At 41.4% G+C, this 26,308-nt stretch overlaps 1 protein-coding gene across 3 annotated transcripts in view; it reads right to left on the reverse strand.

Annotated features, from left to right (window-relative positions):
- Positions 1 to 325: 325 nt before the first annotated feature.
- The window catches only part of PFKFB1 (6-phosphofructo-2-kinase/fructose-2,6-biphosphatase 1), a gene marked incomplete at both ends in the record, with an annotated part of 49,004 nt that continues 23,021 nt past the window's right edge, over positions 326 to 26,308 (reverse strand). For 2 of the 3 annotated variants that reach the window (XM_080719192.1, XM_080719194.1), the window contains 8 exons: positions 326 to 385; positions 648 to 712; positions 1,698 to 1,760; positions 4,188 to 4,317; positions 15,574 to 15,678; positions 16,540 to 16,686; positions 19,336 to 19,543; positions 24,078 to 24,199. In XM_080719192.1, coding sequence (XP_080575318.1) covers positions 326 to 385; positions 648 to 712; positions 1,698 to 1,760; positions 4,188 to 4,317; positions 15,574 to 15,678; positions 16,540 to 16,686; positions 19,336 to 19,543; positions 24,078 to 24,199 — 900 coding nt within the window. Of the gene's footprint in view, positions 386 to 647; positions 713 to 1,697; positions 1,761 to 4,187; positions 4,318 to 15,573; positions 15,679 to 16,539; positions 16,687 to 19,335; positions 19,577 to 24,077; positions 24,200 to 26,308 lie in introns of all 3 variants that reach the window. The other variant, XM_080719193.1, reaches the window with a different exon arrangement.

Genomic DNA, 26,308 nt, shown 5'->3' on the forward strand with positions numbered 1-26,308 from the left:
TCCTCCAAGGAGGCCAGGCACAGAAGAGGCCAAAGAGTCCCAGGCCCCGGGAGAGTTCACTTAGAGAACAATGTGGTTCTGGCCGTGCCAGAGGTGTGGAGGTCACTGAGGAGATCTAGGGAACTGGAGGGAGGAGGAACATGCACCATCGAAGCCTGGTCAGGAAATGAGGCCTGATCTGGAGCTACTGAATACATCTGTACTGCAGGTACATCTCTCCCAGTGAGACCAAGGCCAGAATCTTCTCACGGAAGGAGGAGAGCAAAGATACCAGTTCCTAAAGATAAAAGACAGAAGAGAGGAAGCTTGACCTCTTGGAAAGAGCTCAGTAATGGGCAGGAACAGTGTCCAGGGCTTCTTTAGGTTCCCGAGTGATGTCCACATTCTAAGAAGAGAGAGCCTAGGGTTAATAGGAAGGAGGTGGCAGTGTAAAGCCCCATTCAATCATCTGCCTCTTGTCCTCACTGCCAGGCTCCCCTTACTGACAGCTCTGGATCCTGACCCTTAGGCACAACCGGGAACCTCAGTCTGAGGCTTTGGAGGCAGATATTGCTGAGCTCTGTGGGATTGGGGTGGCCTTTCTGTGGGTAGGGTGTTCTCACTGCGAGCTGTCTCCACATCCAGCTGGAGTAGAGTGCCCCACCTACCTCAGGCTTCTCCCGGTGCGTGTTCACAGCCTCCACGTCCAGGTAGATGGGCTCCACTTTGCAGCCTCAGAAAAGAACAAGCCACGTGTCCATACATCATCTTCCCTGAAGTACCACCCCTCCGCCCCCGTGGCCGTGCGCACCCTGGCTCCACACCATGTGCAGACTGTGTCTGCCGGGTGGGGAGCAACTTCAGGGGAGCCGTGTGGTGCGCGGGAAGATGCCAGGTCCACGGGCGGCCAAGGGGGTGTCCTGCCGGCTCCGCCCCTCACCGGCTCTGGTTCTCCCAGCTCCAGTGGCTCATTTGTACATGGGGAATGACGTGAGAGGCGATCTCTGTGGCCTCCCCCAACCCCCGTGGCCCAGGAAACAGCCCTATAGGTCTAATCTAGCAGGGCTGCTGCAGCTCTGTGGGTCCTTCAAGGAGGCCAGGCACAGAAAAGGCCAAGAGTCCCAGGCCCGGGCCGAGTTCACTTAGGGGACAATGGGGTTATGGCCATGCCAGAGGTGTGTGTGAAGGTCACTGGGGAGATCCAGGGAACTGGAAGGAGGAGGAGCATGAACCATCGGGGCCTGGGGCTAGCCACAGAGGCCATGCCTGTGGACCCTTAGTGCCATCCTTCTAGACTGCACCCTCCTGCAGGCTTTTGGAGGCCACTGTGCCTCCATCACACCCCAGACCAGACTGGATTCTGTCCTTTCACGAACCTTTTACAGCTAATTAATGCTCCAATAGTGTCTAAACTGCCCAGACTGGTCTTTGAGCTCTTTCTTCTATATGGCCCCAACCTAAAATTTTCCTCTGGTACCTTTTGAGGATGCCCCTCTTCTATAGCTCAGTGTTCTGTGCTCAGGACTCTTGCAGAGACAGAAAGCTGGAGCCACACCTCAGACTTAGAGGCAGCCCAACTGTTCTCTATATCCTACCACCATTACTCTCAATACTGACCAGGTAACCTCTCCCAGGACTCTGCTGGGAAAATGGCAGGCACTGTGGGCATGCTCATGGCTCCTGTGTACCTTTCCTTCACTGAGGATTGGGATACTCACCATAAGCCACAGGTGTGAGTTTGAGTACCATGTGCAAAGGGCACTTGAGATAGGGTAGCTCATCTGGAACAGAGGAGGAAGCAGGCCTCAGAAACAGCACTGAGAAGGGTGCCCCTGTCCCTGGCCTCCTCCCCCAGATTGGGTCTCACCAGGAGCCCAAGGGGCAGAGCTGAGGACAATCTGGACAGGGAGAAAGGGAGCAGCCACGTTGGATGTCAGCAGAGAGGGAAGAAAGAGGGTCCTAGGAAAGATGGGCAGACTGTGGGTCCTATGGTAGGGCCAGGCAGGTCATGCAGAAGCCTCCTGATTCTCAGCCAAAGGAGGCCTCCCTCTCACATGGCCCTCTACAGACCTCCTGCCACAAGTGCCCACAATTCCCATGACAAGTATCTTCTGAGACCATCCCATGTGGCAGAGGTACATGTGGCACTTGACTACATCTATAGCTGTTCCCACAGCCCATTCTTGCTCTCTTCAGATTCTTCCACTTGTTCATGGGATCATTGCTTGATTTACTAATTTCCTGGTATTGGCTATTATACAGAAAGTTGTTCTGAATATACACGTACAATTTCCTTCTGGAGCAGATGTTCCCATTTATCAGGCAGCCCTGAGAGGAGGGGTGAAAAGTACCAGTCCCTGGATGAGGAAACTGGGGCTTCAAGAGGAAAGGAACTAATCTAAAGCCACATATCCAGGAAGTGGCCATGCCAGGACTTGGACCCAAGACCCTCTGAGGGAAGGATGCTGTGCCCCATAGTCTGCAGTTGCTGCCATGGACGTGCTCACAGTGTCATGTCCTGAGGTGACACACCCACCTTCTGGGTATTTTTTCTTGATATTCATCCTCTCAATCCCAAGGCTACTACATGGCTCCCTCTACCCTTTCATTTAGCCAGAACACCACCGGTCATGGCTTCCTGTCCCTTGGATTCATTATAGGCTTTCAAGGCCTGCCAGCACCCTCATAGCCTTCTGAGACATCAGGGCAAGCATTTTATATGCATCCTCTTTATCATTTTTGCCACCATCATCATCATCAGGCTGTGGGTCTTGGGCTTTTGTGTACCTTCACTGATGTTATGGGGTCCTGTCCACTCATTTTCCACATAGGGAAATAGACTCAGAAAAGGGAAGGCAACCTGCCTAAGGTCTCTGAACCAACTCTAATGCTGCCCAAACTAGTGACCTTGGCCCAGGTGCTTTTCTCTTTTGTCCTCAGGGTTCCCTTGTTATAGGATAGTATTGGAATAAGTATACTCAGGGCACCACAGCCCTGTAATTGTATGGACCTGTGTTCCCAGCTCTCTCTTGGAGCTTTTCCCTAGCTTGCTCCCAGAGTAGTTGTTGTGAGCAGTCAGCATGGCCTTTGTGTGTGAAAGCAGGTAGGAAGGTTAGAAAGAAGGAGGCACCTTCCCCCCCACCCCATGCACACTTGAGATTATTTGGAGCCCTGTGACCCTGAGCGAGTCACTTCATTTCTTTGGGCTTGATTTTGATTCCTTTGTCTGAACAATGAAAATGATAGTGTCTGCTTAGTGGCCTCAAAAATGCCTTGAAAAGCAGAGCTGTGAACATATAGAAATCTAGCAGTGTAAAGTCTCCTACCAGGCATCCCATCACTGGTTTCCAGTGAGGAAACTGAAGACCAGGTGAAGGAAATTACTTATCCAATGTTAAGTTCTTAAGTTCCCTGGATTTCAACTCTGAATTACTCTGAATAATGAGCGCTCTTTATTTTGAAACTAGCATCGCAGAAAAGACCTGGGAGACTAGACATTAAGTAACATTTTGCATTAAACACCATCAAAATATTCTAGAAATGCCAATACTCTAGAAATAAACTCTGACACATGAAAGTGATACAACAGTCTCCTGTAAATCCCAACTAAGCCACCTGCCTTAGTTTGAAGTTTGGTATATGCGACCAGTGTGTAGGTATTCTGTAAATACAATGTCTGGATTAAAAAAAAATACAATTTATAAGAAGTTAAACTGAAGCCATTACTATCTTGGGGAATTCATCCCTACACAAAGACAGAAACCTATAATTCAGATTGCGAGGCCATGAAAGATCCCACTATCACCTAAGGATACCATGCCGGGGAAAAACATTGATAGCATTTTAAGGCAAGGCAGACTTAATAATGCTGGATCTTCGGACATTAGCTCAAAATAATTCTAATTATTGCAGTGAATACTTATGTGGCTTATATAATGTACCATGAGCTATTCTAAGCTCTTTATAAGCATTGTTTATTGAAAGTTCATTTACTCTACCCATTTTAAAGGTGGGAAAACTAAGGCCAGAAGGGTTATAGTACTTTGTCCGAGGAAATACAGTTAGTTTATAACAAAGGATCTGAACCTAAGCATTCTTATCTTAGGTATTGTGTTTTTAACCACTAAGGTATAAACTTCTGATTGCTGGTGTCAGGATCTCAAACCACACCTGGTTCCGTGTGTCAGGAACACAGAGTAGGGAGTTACCTGAACTTTTATCCAGGAAGTAGGCCAGGAGGCACCTCATAACAGCCTGGTGGCAGATCACCAGCACATTTTCCTGTCGTTCTAGTTCCATTATAACTGGCTCCAGACGCTGAACCAGATCCTCATAGGACTAAAGCAAGAGAAAGGGAAATGAGCCTGGCATGTTCATGCACACTTTTAATTACAGTACACGGAAGGCTAAGACAGGAGGATCACGGGTTTGAGGACAGCCTCAGTAATGTTGTTAGACTTTTAGCATCCCAGCCAGACCCTGTTTCAAAAGAAAAAATAAAAATAGAAAGGGCTAGGGGTATAACTCATAGGTCGAATGGCCCTAAGTTTAATCCCTAGTGCCACAAAAAAGAGAAAGAAGAGAGGGAGAGTGAGAGGGAGAGGGGGGAGGGAGAAGAAAGAAGGAGGAGGACAAGGAAGAAGAGGAAGAAGAGAGAGGGAGGGGAGGGAGGGATGGAAGGAGGAAGGAAGGAAGGAAGGAAGGAAGGAAGATAAATGAAGTGCATTTGTCTAGAGAGAAAGAAATCTAGCCTCAGAATGAGGAAAACTTGGTTCTGGTGCCAGCTGAATCGCTGACCCAGCTACATAGCCGTTGGCAACTCACTTCCTTTATAGGGTCTCAGCTTCTCATCTGTTAAACGGAAGAAATCAATATATTGCACTAAATAACAAATAAAAACTCCCCACTGCAGAAGTCTTCTTAACTCTACTCTGACATTTCAAAAGAATAAGGGAAATTCTATGAGCATAGACTTCTAAAATGAATAAAAAATTGGATCAAAGTGAAGTGTGCATAGAAGTCATCGCTGTCTTGGGTGTATTCACCAATTCTAGTAACCAAGGGGCTTGAGATTTTTTAAACTTCATAGACATAGGAGACAAGACCTTAGGCACCCATATGATGATGAGTTGGGACTGAGACTCTTCCATAAACTGAGACCCTCAGTAAAAGTATAAACTAGAAAATAGTCTACCCACAGACAGAGGAGAACGTGAAAATTTGTCTCTTCACAACTCTGTGGAAAGAATTAGGAAAAGCCTACTGTAAAATTTTATAACTACAAGCCTTCCATTAGGTGGGTTGGTGATTCAGAATTACACTGTCCATGTGGTTTGGAGAATGTTTTGCTGGGAGTTTAGTAAAAAATGGTCTAAAGTTGTTAGCTCCCAGGAGTTCCTGGAAAAAGCAAATGGAATTCTTTCTCACCTCAGGCTGCATGAGATTCCCACAGATAAATTCTTGTCAAATTAGAGCTGACACACAAAGAAAGCTACTATGGCTGAGAATAAACATACACAAGAAGAGAATACTAAAAACTTAAAGTATACCAATAAAATATATGTTTGAATTTTTTATGGTACTGGAAGCCCTTCTACCTTCAGGCTACACTCCCAGACCTATTTTATATTTTTTTTATTTGGAAACAGGGTCTCTTAAGCCAGCGCGGCTGGCTTCAAACCTGCACGATCCTCCTGTCTCCACCTCCCGAGCGCGGGGATTACAAGCGTTCACCACCACGCCTGACTATGTTTGAAATTTTTAAAGAAATAAAATATGCAACAAAATATAAGAAATAAACAAGATGCTGTCTGATATATGGTGCAGATTTCAAAATAAATCAAATTTCAGAAATGAAATATATATTAACGAAAATAGAAAACTAACCAGGCATGATGGTGCATGCCTGTAATCCTAGCTATCTGGAAGGCTGAGACAGAGGGACTGCAAGTTTGAGGTGAGTTTCAACAACTTAGTAAGGTTCTGTCTCAAAAAAAAAAATAAATAAAAAGCCAGGCGTGGTGGCACAGACTTGTAATCCCAGCACATGGGAGGCTGAGACAAGAGGATCACACAGGTTTGAAGCCCACCTCAGCTACTTAGTGAGGCTCTCAGCAACTTAGTGACACCCTGTTTCCAAATAAAGTATAAAATAGATCTGGGAGTAGAGCCTGGAGGTAGAAAAGCCCCTGGGTTCCACACCCAGTACCACAAAGAAAATGGTCTGGAATAGAGCTCAGTGATACATATAGCAATCTTGGCTTCAATTCCCAGTTATGAAAAAAGGAGGGATAAAGGGGGAATAAAACTAAACAGAAGGGATAGACAGCATATTAGATATAACTTGAACAGTGATTTGGAAGAGAAAGCTGGAGAAATTACTCAAAATGAAATACAAAGGAGAAAATAGGAAGGAAAAGTTAGGTAATGTGAAAGATAAAGGCAGGATAAACACATATATAATTATATTTCCATAAAGATACAATAGAATTTGAGAGAAGAATTTTTAAAGATACAATGTCAGAATTTTCCAGAATTTATGAAAATTCCATTTCTCATAGTCAAAAAGTCCAACTAATCTTAAGCAGGGTAAATGGAAAGAAATTAATATCTAAACATATAAGAGTAAACTGAAAGGCAACACAATATATAAATTTTAGAAGTAACAGGAGAGAGAAGGAACAGATATTAAACTGAATAAATTTATTAGCTATTAGTAGAAGCCAGAAGCTAATCTGGCTAATATCATTAAAGTGCTGAAAAAACAACTGTCAGTCTAGAGTTATAAACCCAAAGTATCACCTGGGATTGAAGAGACTCCAGACAGTTTTAGTAAAAAATAAGGATGAGTTTATTATTTTATTATTATTTTTGGTGGTACTGGGGTTCCTGGAAGCCCTTCTACCTCCGGGCTACACTCCCAGACCTATTTTATATTTTATTTGGAAACAGGGTCTCCTAAGCCAGCGCGCGCGGCTGGCTTCGAACCTGCACGATCCTCCTGTCTCTGCCTCCCAAGGGTGGGGATTACAAGCGTGCGCCACCACGCCCTGCAGGATGAGTTTATTACTAACAGTTTCCCACTAAGAAATTTCTAACGGAAGATGGAAAATAAACTTAGCAGATTTAAGATGCAAGGAGCAAGAATTATCAAAGGAATTGGCAAACATGTAGTTAAATCTAAGGAAATATTCACAATATGTAGTAATAAGAAAAAGAACATTAAAACAGTAATAATTCATTCAGAGGTTAAAACCAATGTTTAACTAAAATACAAAACAACATGTAAATTATTAGACTAAGTACCCAGAGTTTTAAAGTTCTTCTATTATTTCGGGGGCATAGTGGAGATCTTGATTTTATATTTTGTTATTCATGCATATTAAAATGTTAAGTGTTTAAACTGGTTGCCTAACAACACATCATTTTGAGAGATTTTAAAGTACAATATTTTGACCTCACACTCTTAGTGGGATATCTACAAGAATAAAAAGAATCACGATGAAACATTTTTAAAAATGTTCAAACCGGGTGTGGTGGCACACGCTTGTAATCCTAGTACTTGGGAGGCCGAGACAGGAAGATTGCAGGTTTATGGCCAGCCTCAGTTATTTAGTGAGACCCTCCACAACTTCTTAGTGAGACCCTGTTTCAAAATAAAGAATAAAAAATACGGTTGAGGGTGTAGCTCAGAGGTAGAATGCCCCTCAGTTCAATCCCAGTTCTGTAAGAAAATTAAAAATTAAAAAATATTCAGGGTAAGCTAAAAAACAGGACAAGAGGAAATGGAACTACATAGAGAGCTCAAGATAACAGAAGTAAACTTTAAAACTAAAGGCGGGTGTGGTGGTGCACGCTTGAAATGCCAGTACTTGTAGAGGCTAAGACAGGAGGATCACAAATTTGTGTCTAGTCTCAGCTACTTAGTGAGGCCTTCCACAACCTACTGAGACCTTGTTTCAAAGTAAAAAGAATAAAATAGGGCTGGGGGTGGAGCTTGAAGGTAGAATGTCCCTGAGTTCCATCCCCAGTACCACAAAAAAAAATCAGTAACTACAATAAAAGTAAATGTACAAAACTTACTATTCAAAAGACATATTTTAGAAGGGCCATTTTGATAATATTTATTTTGTCTATGCAAGAGTATATGATATCTTTCCACGTTCTAAGATCTTTAATTTCTTTTTTTTTTTTTATAACTTTCATTGTAGAGATCTTTGACCTCTTTGGTTAGATTTATTCCAAGGTATTTATTGTTTTCTGAGATTATTGTGAATGGAATTATTTTCTGGGTATCTTTTTTAGTGGATTCATGATTGACATAGAAAAGCTACTGATTTTTGTAGATTGGTTGAGTTTTTGGGTCTTCTAAGTATAAGATCATGTCATCTGCAAATAGAGATAATGTCAGTTCTTTTCCTATTTGTATTCCTTTGATTTTCTTCTCTTGCTTTATTGCTCTGGATAGAGTCTCAAGTACTATATTAAAAAGGAATAGTGATTATGGACATCCTTTTCTTGTTCCATATTTTAAGGGGAATTCTCCCAATCCCTATAAAATGCCAATGTAATTCTTCTCAGACCTAGAAAAATTAGTTCTAAATTCATATGGAAAAACAAAAGATACAGAATAGCTAAAAAAATTCTCAGCAATAAGAACCATACAGAAGGCACCAGTATTTCTAACTTCAAATTATACTATAGAGCTAGCGTAATGAAAACACCATGATATTGGCACAAAAACAGATACATAAACCAATGGAACAGAATAGAAGAAACAGAAACACATCTACATACTTCCAGCCAATTGTTTTTTTGCAAAGGCACAAAAAATATGTTGGAGAAAAGACAGCTTTTTCAATGAATAGTGCTGGGAAAACTGGTTATCTGTTTGTAGAAAAATGTAATTAAATCCCTACCTCTCACTCAGCACAAGAGTCAATTTGAAGTGGATCAAAGACCTAGAAATTAGACCAGAGACTTTGAAATTACTAGAGAAGGGCATAGATCCAATATTACAACATATAGGAACAGGTAGAAACTTTCTCAATAAGATCCCCAAAGTTCAAGAAATTAGAATAAGAATTAATGAATGGGATGATATTAAACTAAAAGGTGTCTGCTTATTGAAAGAAATCTTTGTTAGATATTATCTGACAAAGGACTAATATCTAGAATATACAAAGTAATTAAAAGACAACACACACAAAAAAACAATCAAGCTGGGCATGGTTGCCCACACTTGTAATCCCAGCGCTTGGAAGACTGAGACAGGAGGATCACTCAGGGTCAATGCCAGCCTCAGCTACTTAGTGAGGCTCTCAGCAACTTAGTGAGACCCTGTTTCCAAATAAAGTATAAAATAGGTCTGAGAGTATAGCCCAGAGGAAGAAAAGCCCCTGGGTTCCACCTCTGGTACCACAAAAAAAAAAAAAAAAATGGGCAAGTATACTAAATAGATACTGCACAAAAGAGGAAATACAAATTTCCAATAAATATATGAAAAATGCTCACCATCTTTAGTAATTAGGGAGATGCAAATAAAAAATACACTGAGATTCCCTCTAACCCAATATAGAATGGCAATCATCAAGAAGTTAAACAACAATTAATGCTGGTGAGGATGCGGGGAAGTAGGAACTCTTAAACACTGGTGGAATCACAAATTAGTACAGCCACTATGGAGATCAGTGTGGAGATTCCTCAGAAAACTGTAAATGGATCCAATATATGATGCGAGTGTACCATTCCTGTTTATCTTTCTAAAGAGACTGAAATCAGATTATCATAGTAATATGTATTTAATAGAAACACAATTCATAATAGCCAAATTGTGGGACCAAGCTAGGTGTCTATCAACAGATGAATGTATTATAAAATTATGGGATATACACGTAATGGAATCTACTCAGCAATTAAGAAAAACAAAATGATTTCAGTTGCAGGAAAATGGATGGACCTGGAGAATATTCTGTTAAATGAGATTAGTCAGTCACAGAAAGTGAAGGGTCATACATATTCTCTCATATGTGGAAACTAGAGAGTAATCTGGATCTATGAGGGACTTTAGATAATGGAGGAGAAACTCCAGTGGAGCAATGAAGTTGGTCTAGGGGAAGGGGTGTCTGGGGGGGGGATTAAGGAAGGAAACACTTCCACTGACATTATGTGCATAAGTGAGAATGCCGCTGCCAGCCCATCAAGTGCTGTGTGCATGTTGATGTCACTATCACTTTGAACTACATTATGATGTTAGACAATAATGCAACAATAAAAGTATAAAGAAGAAACTAAAACAAATAAGAAATAAAAAGACATTATAGATTAAGAACAAAATCCAACTATAAGCTGTTTACAAGCGACACAAAACAAAACAAACATATAGAGAGAAGCTAGGCATGGTGGTGCATGTCTATAATCCTAGTATTTGGGAGACTGAGATAGAAGGATTGAAGGTTCACAACCAGTCTCAGAAACTTAGCAAGATCCTCTGCAGCTTAGTGAGACACTGTTTCGAAATGAAAAATAAGAACTTCCGGGAAGATGGCGACCGAGAAAAGCGGGGCTTAAGTGCCCCGCTAACAACCAATCTCCATTACCACAAAATCAGCGCCTTTCATAGCCAGAAAACACCATCACCAGAGAAACAAAAAAATCACCAGGCTCCAGAGAGAAAGCGGACTGAGAACAGAGCTCAGAGCCACAGAGGAGATAACCGGCCTCACACCCAAGGACGCGGCAGCAGTGCCATACTGCTGGCGGCAGCGGCAAATTCACCGGACGGCTACAGCAAGCCGAGGTGAGCCGCTGCGGAACAGCCAGGCGGGATTTCTCGCCGCAGGTAAAATCTAAAGCTCCCAGTGGCTAAGCTCAGCACACGCCGCAGGGATTCAGAGTGGAAATCAAAACCAAGAAGAAATACGCCAGCCTCACGGCCGAGGGCGTGGCAGCGGCGCCATATTGTCACCGGCGGCAGCAGCAGAGAATTCACCGAATCCAGTACAGCTACATCTGCGTACTCAAGAACAGTGAGTCAAATTGTGGGCCACAGAGGAGAAATCCCAGTACTGTCCTCCCTGGGACTTCACCCAGTAGGGGAGTGGCGGTGGGAGAGATACCACACCATAGGAGAACGTGCAACCTGGCACCCCCCACAGTCTAAAGCAGCCTCTATCGACTCTCTGGGTCGGAGACTCTGTGATACAACCCAGTAAAAGAGTAGTGGGGTCTGAGATACTACATACTCGAGATCCAGAACACCTGAAGTGAAGTCATAGTGACCCAAGGGAAGAACCCAGAGAAGGCACAAACTTCCGAAATCATGGGAAAGAGGAATAATACTGGAGCAATAAATGCCCACAACCCCACAACATCAGAACCCGATAAAACAGAAAATCAGAGATTTCTAGAAGATCAAATCAGGAAAATAACTGTAGAAATAATAGAGGTGCTTCGAAAAGAACTCAGAGAGAGCCAAAAAGAGATAAAGGATGCAATTAATGAAGTAAAGGCCTCAATTCAAAGCACAAACAACCGATTAGAACACATGGAGAACAGAATCTCGCTCTTAGAAGATGAGCAATCCAAAAATGAACGCATAGTTTCTAATCTAGGAAAAAATATCCGACAGCAGGAATCTGATATTGAAGAAATATGGGCCCATTTTAAGAGAGCTAACCTAAGAATGATTGGAATAGAGGAGGGAAAAGAAAGTGAAACCAAAGGGATCAACAATCTCTTCAAGGAAGTAATAGCAGAAAATTTTCCAAACATAGAGCAAGAGGTTGATACACAGGTCCAGGAAACTTATAGAACTCCCTTTAGACAGGATCGGAGAAGAGGATCCCCACGCCACATAATTGTCAAAATGACCAATGTGGAAGCCAAGCAGAGAATCTTAAAGGCAACAAAAACAAAGGGCCAAGTGACATTCAGAGGCAAACCAATTAGAATCACTCCAGACTTCCCAAACCAAGTCATGAGAGCCAGAAGGGCTTGGAGTAACATATTTCAAACTCTGAAAGAAAACAACTTCCAGCCAAAAATTTCCTACCAAGCAAAACTTTCTATCAGATTAGATGGAGAAATAAGAAGCTTCCATGACAAACAGAAACTGAAGGAATTTATGTCTTCAAAACCAGCACTAGAGAAAATACCCAACGAGATTAACTACAAAGAAGAAATAGGTAACACACACCAGAACCAGAGAAACAAGAGTTTCCATCCAACAGTCAACTAAGATTGGTTATCTGTGGAGATTCATTACTTATGTTAGTCTTTTACCTATCTCTAAATGGTATTGTTTGCCTTTATTGTTGTTAATTTTTAGGATTTCTAGTTGGAATATTAATATACCTTCAGATATAGCATTTGGAAATATTTTATCCCATTCTATTAGTAACTGTTAACTCTGTTTACATTGTCTTTGGATATACAATATTTTTTTTATTTTTTAGGGAGTTTGTTTACTCTTCTGTTGCCTGTGCCATTGAAATCATATCCAAGAAATCACTGCCAATTTCAGTGTTGTGAGGTTTTATGACCCAGATTTTCTCCTAAAAGTTTATAGTCTTAAGATTTATATTTAGGTCTTTTATCTATTTTGAGTTAATATTTGTATATGGGATTAGGTAAGGGTCCAATTTTATTTTTTTCCATGTAATTATTATTTTTCAACAATATTTAGTTAAAAGATTATTATTCCCACCACCAAATGTTCGTGGAAACCTTGTCAAAAATAACTTGACATTATAGGGAAGAATTTAGCTCTAGGCTTTTATTTAACTCCAATGGTTTATATATCTGCCTTTAGAATAGTACTACACTGTTTCAATTATTGTAGCTTTATATGGTTTGAAATCAGAAAATATATATCTTCTAGCTTTGTTCTTTTTCAAGATCGTTGTGGGTACCTAGAGTCCATATTCCATATTAGGATAGCTTTTTTTTCTGAAAAATAAATATATAAATATATGATAGTTTCACCTAAAAAATAGAAAAATATATTCTCTGGTAAGAAAGAAAGCAAAAAGAAATATTGAAATGTTATCTTTAAGTCATCCAAAGCTTGGTATCAGACAAATGAAACTGTTATGTGAGATTATCATTTTTAATTTTTGATAAATTGCTATAATATTAGGTGTCAATCACTAAGCCAAGCATGGGAGGGAGGGATAGGGAGAGAATGGGGTGGGGATCGGGTGGGGGCTGACTGGGCAATGTGTGCATGTATGTCTACAAAAGTATGTATCCCACTATGATGTATGAATACAGTGCACCAATTAAAAATTAAAAAAAAGAAAAAAAAAGATTTATATTTAGGTCTTTTATCTATTTTGAGTTAATATTTGTATATGGGATTAGGTAAAGGTCCAACTTTATTCTTTTCCATGTAATTATTAGGTTTCAACAATATTTAGTTAAAATATTATTATTTCTACCACCAAATGTTCGTGGAAACCTTGTCAAAAATAACTTGACAATATAGGGAAGAATTTAGCTCTAGGCTTTTATTTAACTCCAATGATTTATATATCTGCCTTTAGAATAGTACTACACTGTTTCAATTATTGTAGCTTTATATGGTTTGAAATCACAAAATATATATCTTCTAGCTTTGTTCTTTTTCAAGATTGTTTTGGGTATCTAGAGTCTATATTCCATATTAGGATAGATTTTTTTCTGAAAAATAAATATATAAATATATGATAGTTTCACCTAAAAAATAGAAAAAAATATTCTCTGGTAAGAAAGAAAGTAAAAAGAAATATTGAAATGTTATCTTTAAGTCATCAAAAGCTTGGTATCAGACAAATGAAACTGTTATGTGAGATTATCATTTTTAATTTTGGATAAATTGCTATAATACTAGATGTCAACCACTAAGCCAAGCATGGAAAGAAGGGATGGGGAGAGAATGGGGTGGGGATCGGGTAGGGGCTGACTGGGCGATGTGTGCATGTATATCTACAAAAGTTTGTATCCCACTATGATGTATGAATACAGTGCACCAATAAAAAATTAAAAAAAAACAAATTTAAAAATAAAAAAAATTAAAAAAGAAATGAAAAATAAAATAGGTTTGGTGTTGTATCTCAGAGATAGAATGCCCCTGAGTTCACTCCTCAGTAATACATATATATATAGATATATATATATATATACACAAACACACACATACACACATTGTTTGTGCATATACATGTATATACACACATACAGAAAGAGAGAGAGGAAATTTGAAAGTAAATAAAGATGGACTAGGCAAATAGTTATCAGAAAAAATCTTGTATAGCTATATCAATATTAAATAAACATACTTTTAGGCAACCAACATTATTAGGAGAAAATAGACTTGATTACTTTGTAATAAAATGTACAATTCATGAAGAAAATATAATCACTTTAAACTTGTATGCTTCCTTTTTTTTTTTTTTTTTTTTTTTTTTTTTTTTTTTTTTGGTACCGGGGATGGAACCCAGGGGTAAAGTATCTTTGAGCTACACTCCCAGCCCTATTTTTTAGTCCTTTTTTTTAAATTTTGAAACAGGGTCTCACTGAGTTGCAAAGGGCCTCACTAAGGAGCTGACACTGTCCACGAACCACGATCCTCTGGTCTCAGCCTCCTGGATGCTGGGATTACAAGTGTGTGCCACCATGCCTGACTTGTATGCGTCTAATAGCATAGCCTCAAATATATATAAAGGAAAATGAGCACAAACCTGGCATGTCATTTCTGAGGGTGAAGATAAAAACCTGAAAATATTTTGTACCTGAACAGAATATCTAGTTTTTTCTTCCTAGATGTCGTGCTTTTCTGATAATTGTTCACAAGAGTTTGTATGAGAAATGGAGAATGGCTGGGCATGGTGGCGCACACTTGTAATCCAAGTACTTGGGAGGCAGGAGGATCACAGGTCCTCAGCCAGCCTCAGCTAGTTAGTGAGGCACTTCACAACCTAGTGATCCTTTGCTTCAAAATTAAAAAAAAATAGGGCTGGAGGTGTAGCTCAGAGGTAGAATGCTCCTGGGTCCAAATTCCAGTACTACAGAAAATTTTTTCAAAGAAATGGAGAATGATTAATATATGTTTTAAAATGCAGAAATAGCTAAGTAGGGACTGGAATGAAAGCAATGAGCATTCATCTCATATGGGAATAGGGAAATGATGGATCATTTGGTGGCAAATAATTTGATTTTTAAGTAGCACCCATTATCCCTTGAGATGATGCCAACTGCCAGTAGTGGCTAGGACTTTAGGCAAGTTGGCAGTAAAATGTCATGAAATTAAAGTATGTTGAACTATTTCAAGTTTCTCCAATGAGGGGATACTACAGACAAGGTGTGGGGTAAAAGTGACTAGAAAGAGTATCAGCAGGCAAATATGTAGTTTTTAAATAAGAGTAATCGGTTCCTTATTGCCAAGGATCTGAGACAGCCAAGGGCCAAAAATTGATGTGCCTTGTGTGATGGCACCTGTTGCAAAATATGCTTTGCCATGTTTCTAAAGCTGTTTAGGAAACTGTGGAATCCTGGCAATTGGAATGAAGACACTGGGAGGAGTCCTGGGAGTTAGTTCACTCCTCCAAACCTTACCTCTCCCTTGGGATAGCGGTAACGATATTTATCCTGGTCTCGTAGGGCAAATTCCTCAGGGTAATGTTCCTGGATTTCTTCATAGGTCATTTCCTCACAGACACCCTATGAAAAAGTATTTGGTGTTAAAACTATTCACCTGGTAAAATCCGTAAGGCCTTTGCCACAGTCCTGAGATCAATTATTATAGAACAGTAGAACAGGAATGCCTGGATCTCTGTAAAAAAAGGCTATGGAATTGTTCCTATTGTCTGTGAGAGGTTATCTGTATGTATGTGTGTTCAAGAGGTATGAGGCTCTGGGGGTGTGAGAGCAAGTGAGTGTGGATGGGCATGTTCAGGTTGAGTGTATAGTGTTTTCTATGATTGCCTCAGTAGGTCCATAGGTATACATTATATGTATAAGTATGTATTTTTTATAAATATGTAGGCATTCTGGGCCCAGTGGTGCACACCTGTAACTTCAGCTACTCGGGAGGAAGAGGTAGGAAGATAGCATGTTTGAGCCCACACTTTTAAACTTAGCAATACCTTATCTTAAAATAAAATATAAAAAGTCTGGGGAGGTAGTACAGTGGTAGAGCTCTCCTGAGATCAATCCTCAGTATCAAAAATTAAAATATGTAGGATTAAAGATTTGTAATTTTGCCTGCAAGTGTTTGTACAACATGATTATTGTATGTTTAAGGACTTTATACTTACATACATGTGTCTCAGTATATGTAATATATCTGTGAGTGTGTCATGTGTGTGTGTCTATATAGGGTATCTGGGCATCTGAGAATGTGCCTCTGTGGGTATTTCTGTGGCATGTATCTCCATGTGTGGTCTCAATGTGTTTGTGGCATGTGTATCCATTAAAGCTGAATTAATTTGGTTTTCCATGAGGTTGGCGTACAGGCAACTCGGAGGATAAGATCAGACTCAAGCCCACCACCTGCCAGAAGATTCACCCCTTCCATCTCACCGCATCGATTTCATTCAGGGCCTTCCACTGCTCATAGGGGACTCCAAGGGCCTCAGCTGTCTGGATGGTCCTCTTCATGTGGCTGGTCCACACCTTTAGGGAGCTGATATCCTGGGACTGAATGAAGTTGGCCAGGGCATATGCATACTAGCGTGTAGGATTCAAAGGAGGAGGGAAGGGAAAAATAGAAGTAAGGAAAGAATAAGGGAGCCATGAGAACACACTCAAACCTGACACAAATTGTGGAGTGGTGACGAACAAGCAAGAATAGAGTTCAAATTTTCTTATTTGCTGGGCATGATGGTGACACTTATAATCTCAGCACTTGGGTGGCAGAGACAGGAGGACCACAAGTCCAAGGCTGGCCTTAACAACTTAGCAAGATCCTGTTTCAAACTGAAATATAAGAAGAGCTGGGGGTGTAGCTCAGAGGTAGAATATCTCTGAGTTCAACTGCACAGCCAAAATCAGATAAATAAATACTTTCAAATTTATAAAAATGGAAGTTGGGGAAGGGGATGTGGAAAAGGTGATCGATATGTATAAAGTTACAGATAGACTGGAGAAATAAATTCTGGTATTTTAGTGTACAATAAGGTAAACTTAGTTAAAATAAGATGCTGTATATTCCAAAATAGCTAGGAGAGATTTTGAATGCTCTCACCACAAAGAAATGATAAATGCATGAGGTGACTGATAAATACACAACATATATACAATGTATACCTGGATTAAAACACCAAATTTACCAAATAATATGTACAACTATAGAGTGTAAAAAATTAAAAGCAAAAAGCAAAAGATCATATACTCTTTTCCATGTGATTAAAGGTCAAGGAAATAGAGAAGTATATGTGTGCTTGTATGTTGATATCTTATCTCCACTAAGCTATTCATTCGTTCAAACAGGCCCATCTCAAACATTTCTGGAGCCTTGGATGAGAGTACAAATATAGAGATCTCACCCAAAGTTTATTGTCCTCTCCTTTCATTTCTGACACCATCCTGAACTTCCAGGTGCCCTGAATACGTGTTTGTGGATAATCAATCACATAAACAATTTATGTTCACACCTCCCCTCCTCCAATCCCATGCTGCAGGGAGACCACTGGGACACCCTTAGGCCTTGTTCTCAAGACTCAGCTGGTCCAGGGAGGGAAACAATAACAGAAACAAGTGGAAGCACCAAGAGTTGTGGGAGCCCAGAGGAGCTAGGGATTAGCTCCCTCCTGTGTATGGGTGTGGTATACATCAAAGATCTTATAAGCTAGGGACCTCTGTCAAATACATGCAGGTACACATTTAAACAGCAAATATAGGCATGTTATATGTACATGTAATTATGGACACGAGTGGGTAGTCAGTGTACTCTGGCAGAAGGAGTTCTTGACTGGGAGGTAAAAGACTAGGATTAATCCCCACTCCCAGCCACTTTATGCTGTTCCTGTGTGCGCACAGACACATCCCTGCTACTCTTTGGCCATGTACACTGCCTGTAAGATGCAAGCAACATTCACATCTCAGGCCTGATTTCTGTGTCAGTTCGGATGGTGAATGAAGAGCACTCACATTGCTTTCTGGTACACAGTAAGTGCTGTGTGAGTGACAGCCTCAGTAATGGGGTGACAATTGATAGAAGAGTGCTTTTAAATCAAGTCTAGTTGTACTGTGCCCATGAGCTGGGAGGAGCAGAAGTGGGAGCCAGATCAGAGCTTCCTCAAGGGGAGGCAACAGAGAACAGCCCTGAGGTTTAGACCTGGAACACCCCCCCCGCCATCCAGCACCAAGGGACGGGGATCCAGCCCTCACTCTGTCCTGTGTCGCAGTGTGACCCGGGAATACTTTTGGCACCTCTCTGGGCTGCAGCTTCCTTATCCCATAAACCAGTGATGGTAATGCCTCCCATGTAGCTGTGGTGAAGACGGAACGAGGCCACACGTGTGCAAGCAGATGGTACCGGGACTGTGCACAGGTGTCCAATAAATGTCAATAGCGACAATGAGTGTCCCTGCAGCAATCCACTTACCACTTGTCCCATCCCCGGCCATCCTCCAGTGACCATTACCTGTGCTAACAAGCCCAGGCACAGGGCCAGATGCTGGGGACATGTGTCCCTTTATGTGGCCAGCATCCAGAAGGTACAGGTCACTGTGGGGGAAAAGACTCTTGCCCTGTGAGTAGCAGAGATGGAAAGACATGGGGAGAGGTGGAGGCTGGACAGGAGTCCAGGCTCCTGTCTAGTAGGAGGGGCGGGTGGGGAGAGCTTCCTGGACCAGATTTGGAGCAGGAGCTGGTTGCTGGGAGGAAGCAGAGAAGACAGGAAGATGCGGTGAGGGGCTAGGCAAATGCTGACAATGTGACTCTTGTGTCTGTCGAGGAGGCAGAGTGGGGATGAGTATCAGCCCTGAGGTGAGGGATTCAAGAGGGGGCTCCAGGGCAGCTGCCTGTGCACTTGGTGGCCACCAGCTGACCGGGGTCAGAGGAGGGCAGCCAGCTGGACAGGAGCAAAGGCCCAGAGTCGTGAGGATGATGAGAGGACACATCAGTGGGGGCACAGGATGATCACTGTGACGGGGCTGCAGAAGCAGCCAGGTTTGGGCAGGTCTAGAGGACCAGGACCAAGTGGTTGGACATGAAGGAGCATCTGACTGGCTGAGTTGAAGACTGAGTGTCTGGTGGTGTAGACCAGAGTCTGCTCCTAACCTATCACTGGATACCCCTCTTTGGTGTACATGCAGTAGCAATACCATGGGGCCATCTTGGCCAGCCCACCTGAGTGCGTGTGTCCCTCCCTACCTGCTTGCCCCGAGCAGAGAGGCCAGAGTCACCGCCGATGCGGCCTCTGAGGTTGAGTTCACTCTCGCCATGCCGGCACAGGTAGATGGAGCGGGGTGTGACATGGATGTTCATGAGGTAGTAGACAGTGCGGCTCTGGATATGGTCCTGCACTCGGTTTACCATGTAGCGTGTGCCCACGTCAAAGATCTTGATGTAGGACAGGTGGCTGCGCCAGATACAAGCGGAAACAAGGGCCGCTCAGGGGATGATGGTCAGGAGGGTTGATTCCAAGAGGAACCCCCAAACAAACACCCTGCTTTTAAGACTCTTCCACAATTCAGCTAATAAGATACCATGTCTGTCCCTTTTCTAGATATCCATCCTAGAGACTTAGTTCCTGAGCATCCCACAGAGCTCATTGCCTGCTCCCATATCCCCAGGCTGTCTTGTCACCTTGACATGTCACAATGCAGGCAGCTGGGATTCTCTCCCTGAGCTTCAAACTCTTGTCATATGCAGAGACACAGTGATCCTCTCTTCCTTGCTGTCTCAATGTTTCATTGATTGGCAGTTTCTGTTTTGTGCACTTCCCTGACCTTTTGGATTTTTCTTCTCTTTGAAACTCCACCATGATATAATGTACTTAACACTCTACAGGTAGCTAGCACCAGATTGTGTCTGTGTGTGCATGGGCCTGAGCATGTGTATATCTCCTCACTCAGATAGGGGGTTGGCTTGTGTTCTTTCCCTGTTTGCCAGGCGATCCACAAACACCCTTCTCTAGTCTAGGCATTGTGCTTAGAACACACAGCATCTGTCTTTTGGGAACTCTTAGGCCAATCAGGGATATATACATGGAAACATATTGATCAATTTTCAACATTCATTTCACAAATACTCACTAGAAGGTATGCCAAGTACCCCACTGATGGGTCCTCTCATTAAGTAGGGGACATAGAAGTGGTCCATGACATCACTGGGGAACTTGTGGCCCTTGCTCCCAGTTCCTTGTTGTCTTCTCAGTTCTGTGCTGAGCTAGTAACTATATACTGAGTGATAAATCAATCTGTTCAAACACCTGTATGTGGAGTATCTGGGAGTTAAGTTGGGATATGGATGTGTCAGAAGACTAGAACCATGTAGCATAACCCCCCAAGGCCTCTAGTCCATCAGCCATTAACCCTTGTCAGGTAGTAAAGAGTTCAGAGATATCCCTGGGAAGAGATATGGGAGGCTGGAACATTGGAGTGGTACCAGCAACCTTGGGTGTGCAGTATGAAAACCAAGTGAATGGAAAGAGCTGCACTAGCCCAAGACAGGTAAAGCTGTGACAGGGTTTGCTTTCAGAAATACTCTCACTTGATCTGCACCACACTCATTATACCCAACCCTATGATCCATGTTCCATCCTCCCATGTGGAACTTGCATTTGTTGAATATTTTTTGTGCATCTTGAAGGGAATGCATGAATCCTCATGACTATCATACAGAGAAGAGATAATTACATCTATCATTCAGAAGCACTTAACACCAAAAGCATTATAGTAGCTCCTGCTCATCCCCCACTGTGTATAATTTAAAGTAAAAATTATAAAACTGAGCTAGTATTTCCCCTCTAATATCTGGGGTCCTACTGGTATCCTTTGTGTTTTCTAGTTTGGGCATATTAGAGGAAACATGTGTATCTTCTCCTTCTGTGCTTGGCTGATCTCCTGAACATGTGTAAAATTATGAATAAGACATGGTTAACCTGGCCAACCATTGGTGGGAGGGGGAGAGAAAACGGGGGCGGGGGGGAGAGGGCACCAAATATAGTGTAAATGTATACTATTTATGTTCAATAAAAAATTGTTAAAAAAAAAATAAATAAATAAAATTATAAAACTGAGTATGATAGCACATGCCTATAATCCCAATACTTGGGAAATTGAGATAAAACTGCAGATTTGAGGCCAGCCTCTGCAATTTAGTGAGGCTGTGCCTCAAAATAAAAATAAGGCTGGAGGTATAGCTTGGAGGTAGAGTGCCTCTGGGTTCAACCCCCATTACAAAAATAAGTAGTTAATTAACTAAAAATTATAAATTACACAAATGATATAAGATGGCACTAAAAATTCTGGTTTTATTTTCCACTTTGGTTACCTTTTCTGTTTGTGTAATATGAAATAGTAAAAGCTTTTAAGATAGTTTTCTTATTTTTGGAAGCCCCCACCTCACTGGTACCCCAACCACATGTTTAATCTCTATTTATTGGGTAATCGAGCTCTTACAGATCTTCTTCCTCCAAGTTGAACCAGGTTCCCTAATCTGTGTTCCCTCATCCAACTTAATTTATTATCCCCAAAATCGTGATCAACTGCATGCACATTGTCTTCTCTAACAAACTAGACATTCTATCAGAGTGAGGACAGCTCTTCGCTATTTTGATTCCTTGGGCACCCCTGATGCATGGGTTGTAAATGTCTGTTGATGAAAATAAGAAATAAAGATAGTAATGCTGACCTTCTAGATGTGACTTCTTCAAGCCCAAACTGATTCATTTTTTTTTAAACAACCAGCAAAGGACACAGTCCAGATCCAGGGCTGGGGGCTTTCTCTAAATCATTCTTTCATTTCAGGCCCACCCTTCAAGAAAATTCTAGAAATTTTGAGTTACACTTTCCTCAGACCATACACAGCCCAATTCCAGCTTATACCTGGGTGAGAGAAGTAGGTGCACTCTTGACCTAGGTGCTTGTCCAGTGAACAAGTTTGTAACAGCCTCTCAACGCATTATGATATAAGGTTGTGGGAGAGGAAAAAGTAGGCTAGAAGTTTCGGGATAAGGGTTTCAGTATATACTCTGCTGCTGGCTCATTGCATGGCTTCAGGTAAGCCTTTGACTTTATCTGTGTCTCAGTTTTCCCAGCTAAAGAGTGAAGCTCATCTCTCAGTAGTTCACTTGGGTAAAGCTGAAAAATTGCTTCTTAAACTTCATATAATAGCCGGGCGAGGTGGCGCACGCTTGTAATCCCAGCATTCGGGAGGCTGAGACCGGAAGATCGAGGTTCACAGACAGCCTCAGCTACTTAGTGAGGCCTCTGCAACTCAGGGAGACCCTGTTTCAAATTAAATAATAAAAAATAGGGCAGGGGGTGTAGCTCATTTGTCGAATGCCCCTGGGCTCAATCCTCAAAACCTCAAAAATATTTTTAAAAATTAATATGGTAGTAATGACCACTTAATGCCTCCTTAAACATCATACTAGGTTCTCAAAGGGTGTGGGTGACAAGGATCTAGTCTCATTTCAACCATTCCAAAAGGGTGTAAGGGTTGGGGAATATTTTGCACTTAAAATCTCACCTGGGAGAGTTTAAGGAGGAAAACACACTAGGAAACATTGTATACATTATGAATGTATCATTTTGAATCTCACTGTAATGTATAATGATATTGCACCAATACAATTCTTAAAAAAAGACTTCTGGGTGTGGTGGAGCATGCTTGTAATCCCAGCTCTTGGGAGGCTGAGACAGGAAGATCACACAGGTTCGAAGCCAGCCTCAGCTACTTAGTGAGGCTCTCAGCAAATTAGTAAGACCCTGTTTCCAAATAAAGTATAAAATAGGTCTGGGAGTATAGCCTGGAGGTAGAAAAGCCCCTGGGATCCACCCCCAGTACCATACACACACACACACACACACACACACACACACACACACACACACACACACTTCTAATAAAAGAAAAGAATAGCCATGCATCAAGGGCTAGGGTACTTATAAGCAATTAACACATAAGTCATTTCAAATATCTTTTCAAAAATAAACATGGCCTGATTTCTACACATTGTATACATGTACCAGATTATAATCTGATCAAACACCATAAATGTATACAATTAAAGTTATAACAAAACTGAATAATAATCATAGATAAAATTCATGAATGTTGCAAGAGGAGATATAATAAGGAGTTAGAACATATGGTTAGAATCCTAGTGGTGGGGGCTTAGGAAAGTAGTTCCAACTCTCTGAAACTAAATTTTCTCTCCTTGAATATTTAGGATCATAAGACCTACTTCAGTCTTCTTTATAGGGTTTTATGGGGCTTCAATGAAAGCAAAAACATGAACATTTGGAAACTGCGGTATCCTCCATGTGTGAACAGCACTTTTGCAATAATAATAACAATAAAGCCAGGTATGATGTCACATGCTTATAATCCATGCATTTGGGAGGCTGAGACAGGAGGATCGTGGTTCAAAGACAGCCTCCACTACTTAGTGAGGCCCTTTGCAACTCAGTGAGACCGTGTTTCAAGATAAAGAATAAAAATAGGGCTGGGGTGTAGCTCGGAGGTAGAATGTCCCTGGGTTCCATCCCCAGTACAGCAAAACAAACAAACAAAAAATAGCAATACCCACAGGAGAGGAGGCATTTGTTCTGAGAGATCAGGGTTCTGATGTGTCCATATTGCTTTGGAAAGCACTATTTAAGTCATCTCAAGAACATCTCTCTCTCTCTCTCTCTCTCTCTCTCTCTCTCTCTCTCTCACACACACACACACACACACACACACACACACACACACACACATCAAAGTGTCACTGCCTTGTGGAAAAGTAGAGCTGGAGAGGCCCATGAAGACAGACTATCAGGTTGCACTCCTAATATTACAAATAGAAAAGTTGAGGCCCAGAGAGGGAGGTCATTTTGCTTTTTAGATATCAAAAGCAGGCTAAGGATCCAGACTTTGACTTTGAGGTGCTGGGCTCTTACCTGTCCAATTCCTCATCCAAGGGTTCGTAGTTGACCTCATAGCACTCAATTCTCTTTAGAAAGTCTTCCAGAACCTTCTCTCTGTCACAGTCTATATAATCAGGGCTGCTGAGTTTCACTTGCTAGGAGAAAGGAGAACAGAGGGACCAAGGGAGACATTGGGAGATAGATACTTTGACAATATCTTTTGAAAGGACCCTTACAGACCACTGGGTACAATATCACTCATTTTAAAAGAGAAAATTGAGACTTGGAGAGTCTTGCTAATGTCTACAAAATTGGTCAATCGAAGGGAAGCTGGACTGTTGGACTGTGTGATTCCCTGTTACCAATCTCTATGGAGCCAAACAAGAACTGTAACATTATATTTGGCCCCATAACACACAAATTGCTGAAGGAGAACATTTATAAGAGGGCTTAGACATAGTGATGAAAAAAATGGGTGCTGAAAAGTAGCCAGGAGTCACAGTGGCTTACACATATTGCATCATTACCAGGAGAATATGGCACATTGTCTTTAAATTTCCCATCTCACACACCCAGTCATTTGAGCATACTCCTGGGAACCTGGGAGTCATCCCAAATACCTGTTTTTATGAGCCCTTTTCTCCCTTAGCAGGCAGCAAATCCTCTTCAATAACTTGTAAATATCTATTATCTCTTGCCTGTGCTCACTAGAGCTTTAAGACTGATCATGATTTGTCTACAATCATGTTATTTTTATGTATTTACCATACCATCAGCCAGAAAGATATATCTAATATGCACCCCTGACCATGAATTCTCCTGTCTAAAGCCTTTTACCATTTCTTCATATTTTTTAGGACAAGTGTGAACTTAAGAGGTAGCTCATGGCTTGTTATTATTGGGCCCCTTATTATTATTATTATTATTATTATTATTATTATTATTATTATTATTATTTTGGTGGTACTGGGTTCCTGGAAGCCCTTCTACCTATAGGCTACGCTCCCAGACCTATATTATATATTTTTATTTGGAAACAGGGTCTCTTAAGCCAGTGAGGCTGGCTTCAAACCTGCACGATCCTCCTGTCTCTGCCTCCGAACTGCGGGGATTACAAGCGTGCACCACCACGCCTGGCAGCCCCTTATTATTTCTTTATATTCATCTCTCACTGCTCCCCCATTCCTCCCCACACTTCTATTGATCCAATCTAAGCTACTCACAGTTCCCTGAAAATGTCATACTTAGTACATGCTATTTCCTTATTCCCATTCATCACTGGCAAAATTCCCATGCATTCAAGATGCAGCTCATCTCTTCCATTGTAAAGCCTTCCCTGATGTACCCCCATGTGCAAGGTCCTCATCACTGTGCTCTGCCAGCCTCCCTTGTTTGCTCACCTCAGCCCTGATCTCAGAGTTCTGTCTATATACTTGTCAGCCTCCCTCACTAGATTGTCAGCTCAAGAGAAGGACTTCCATGTAACCATTTCTGTATCTCTGTTGCCCAGAATGGCTCATTACAGGTGTCAATGAATTTTTGTAAAATTAATAAATGAATAGACGGGTATATGAAGAAAGAAGAGAGGAGTTGGACATGCTCTGTGCTCCAAGAGGTAAAAATAGGACCAATGAGTGGAAGTTACAGGGAGGCAGACTTCAGCTTGATTGAGCTGTATTTGTTGAAGGCAATAAATCTTCTGTCATTGCAAGTATAAAAAGATAATCCAGATAAACATCTAGCTAGGTTTTCAGTATCTGGTTGAAGGTTGAAGGAGATGACCTTTAAGGTCCCTTCTGTTCCCAAGTTCTAGCAATTTGATGAAGCAGGAAACAACAAAATGTAATGAATGATACACTTCCAGGCCACGTGGATAGAATCTAAGAGAAGTGATGGTTCTGATATGAATTTTGAGGTAGTACATTGGCTTTTTGAGGCAGATAGTCAAGACTGAGGTGCAAATCCCTCTTCTATCTCTTTCTGGTTGTATAGAATTGTTGACAATTCATTTATCTTTGTGAAACCTCAGTTTCCTCCTTCTAATGCAAGAAGGCTCCTTAATATGCAGATTTGTTGTGAAAAAATTAATGAGTGCAAAGCTTGTTGCTTGGTGAATACTAAGGGCTCTATATATATGTCTGGTTTATCTGATTTCAAAGTATTGTTGTGGGCCAGGATGATCAGGGAATATTTCCTATACAAAGTGGGAGAAAAAGCTCAGGGAGTAATACTTCCTTTAATTTTACAGAGGTCTTTTTTGGTAA

This window comes from Muscardinus avellanarius (genome assembly GCF_963383645.1).
Source record: "Muscardinus avellanarius genome assembly, chromosome: X".
Classification (NCBI taxonomy): domain Eukaryota; kingdom Metazoa; phylum Chordata; class Mammalia; order Rodentia; family Gliridae; genus Muscardinus; species Muscardinus avellanarius.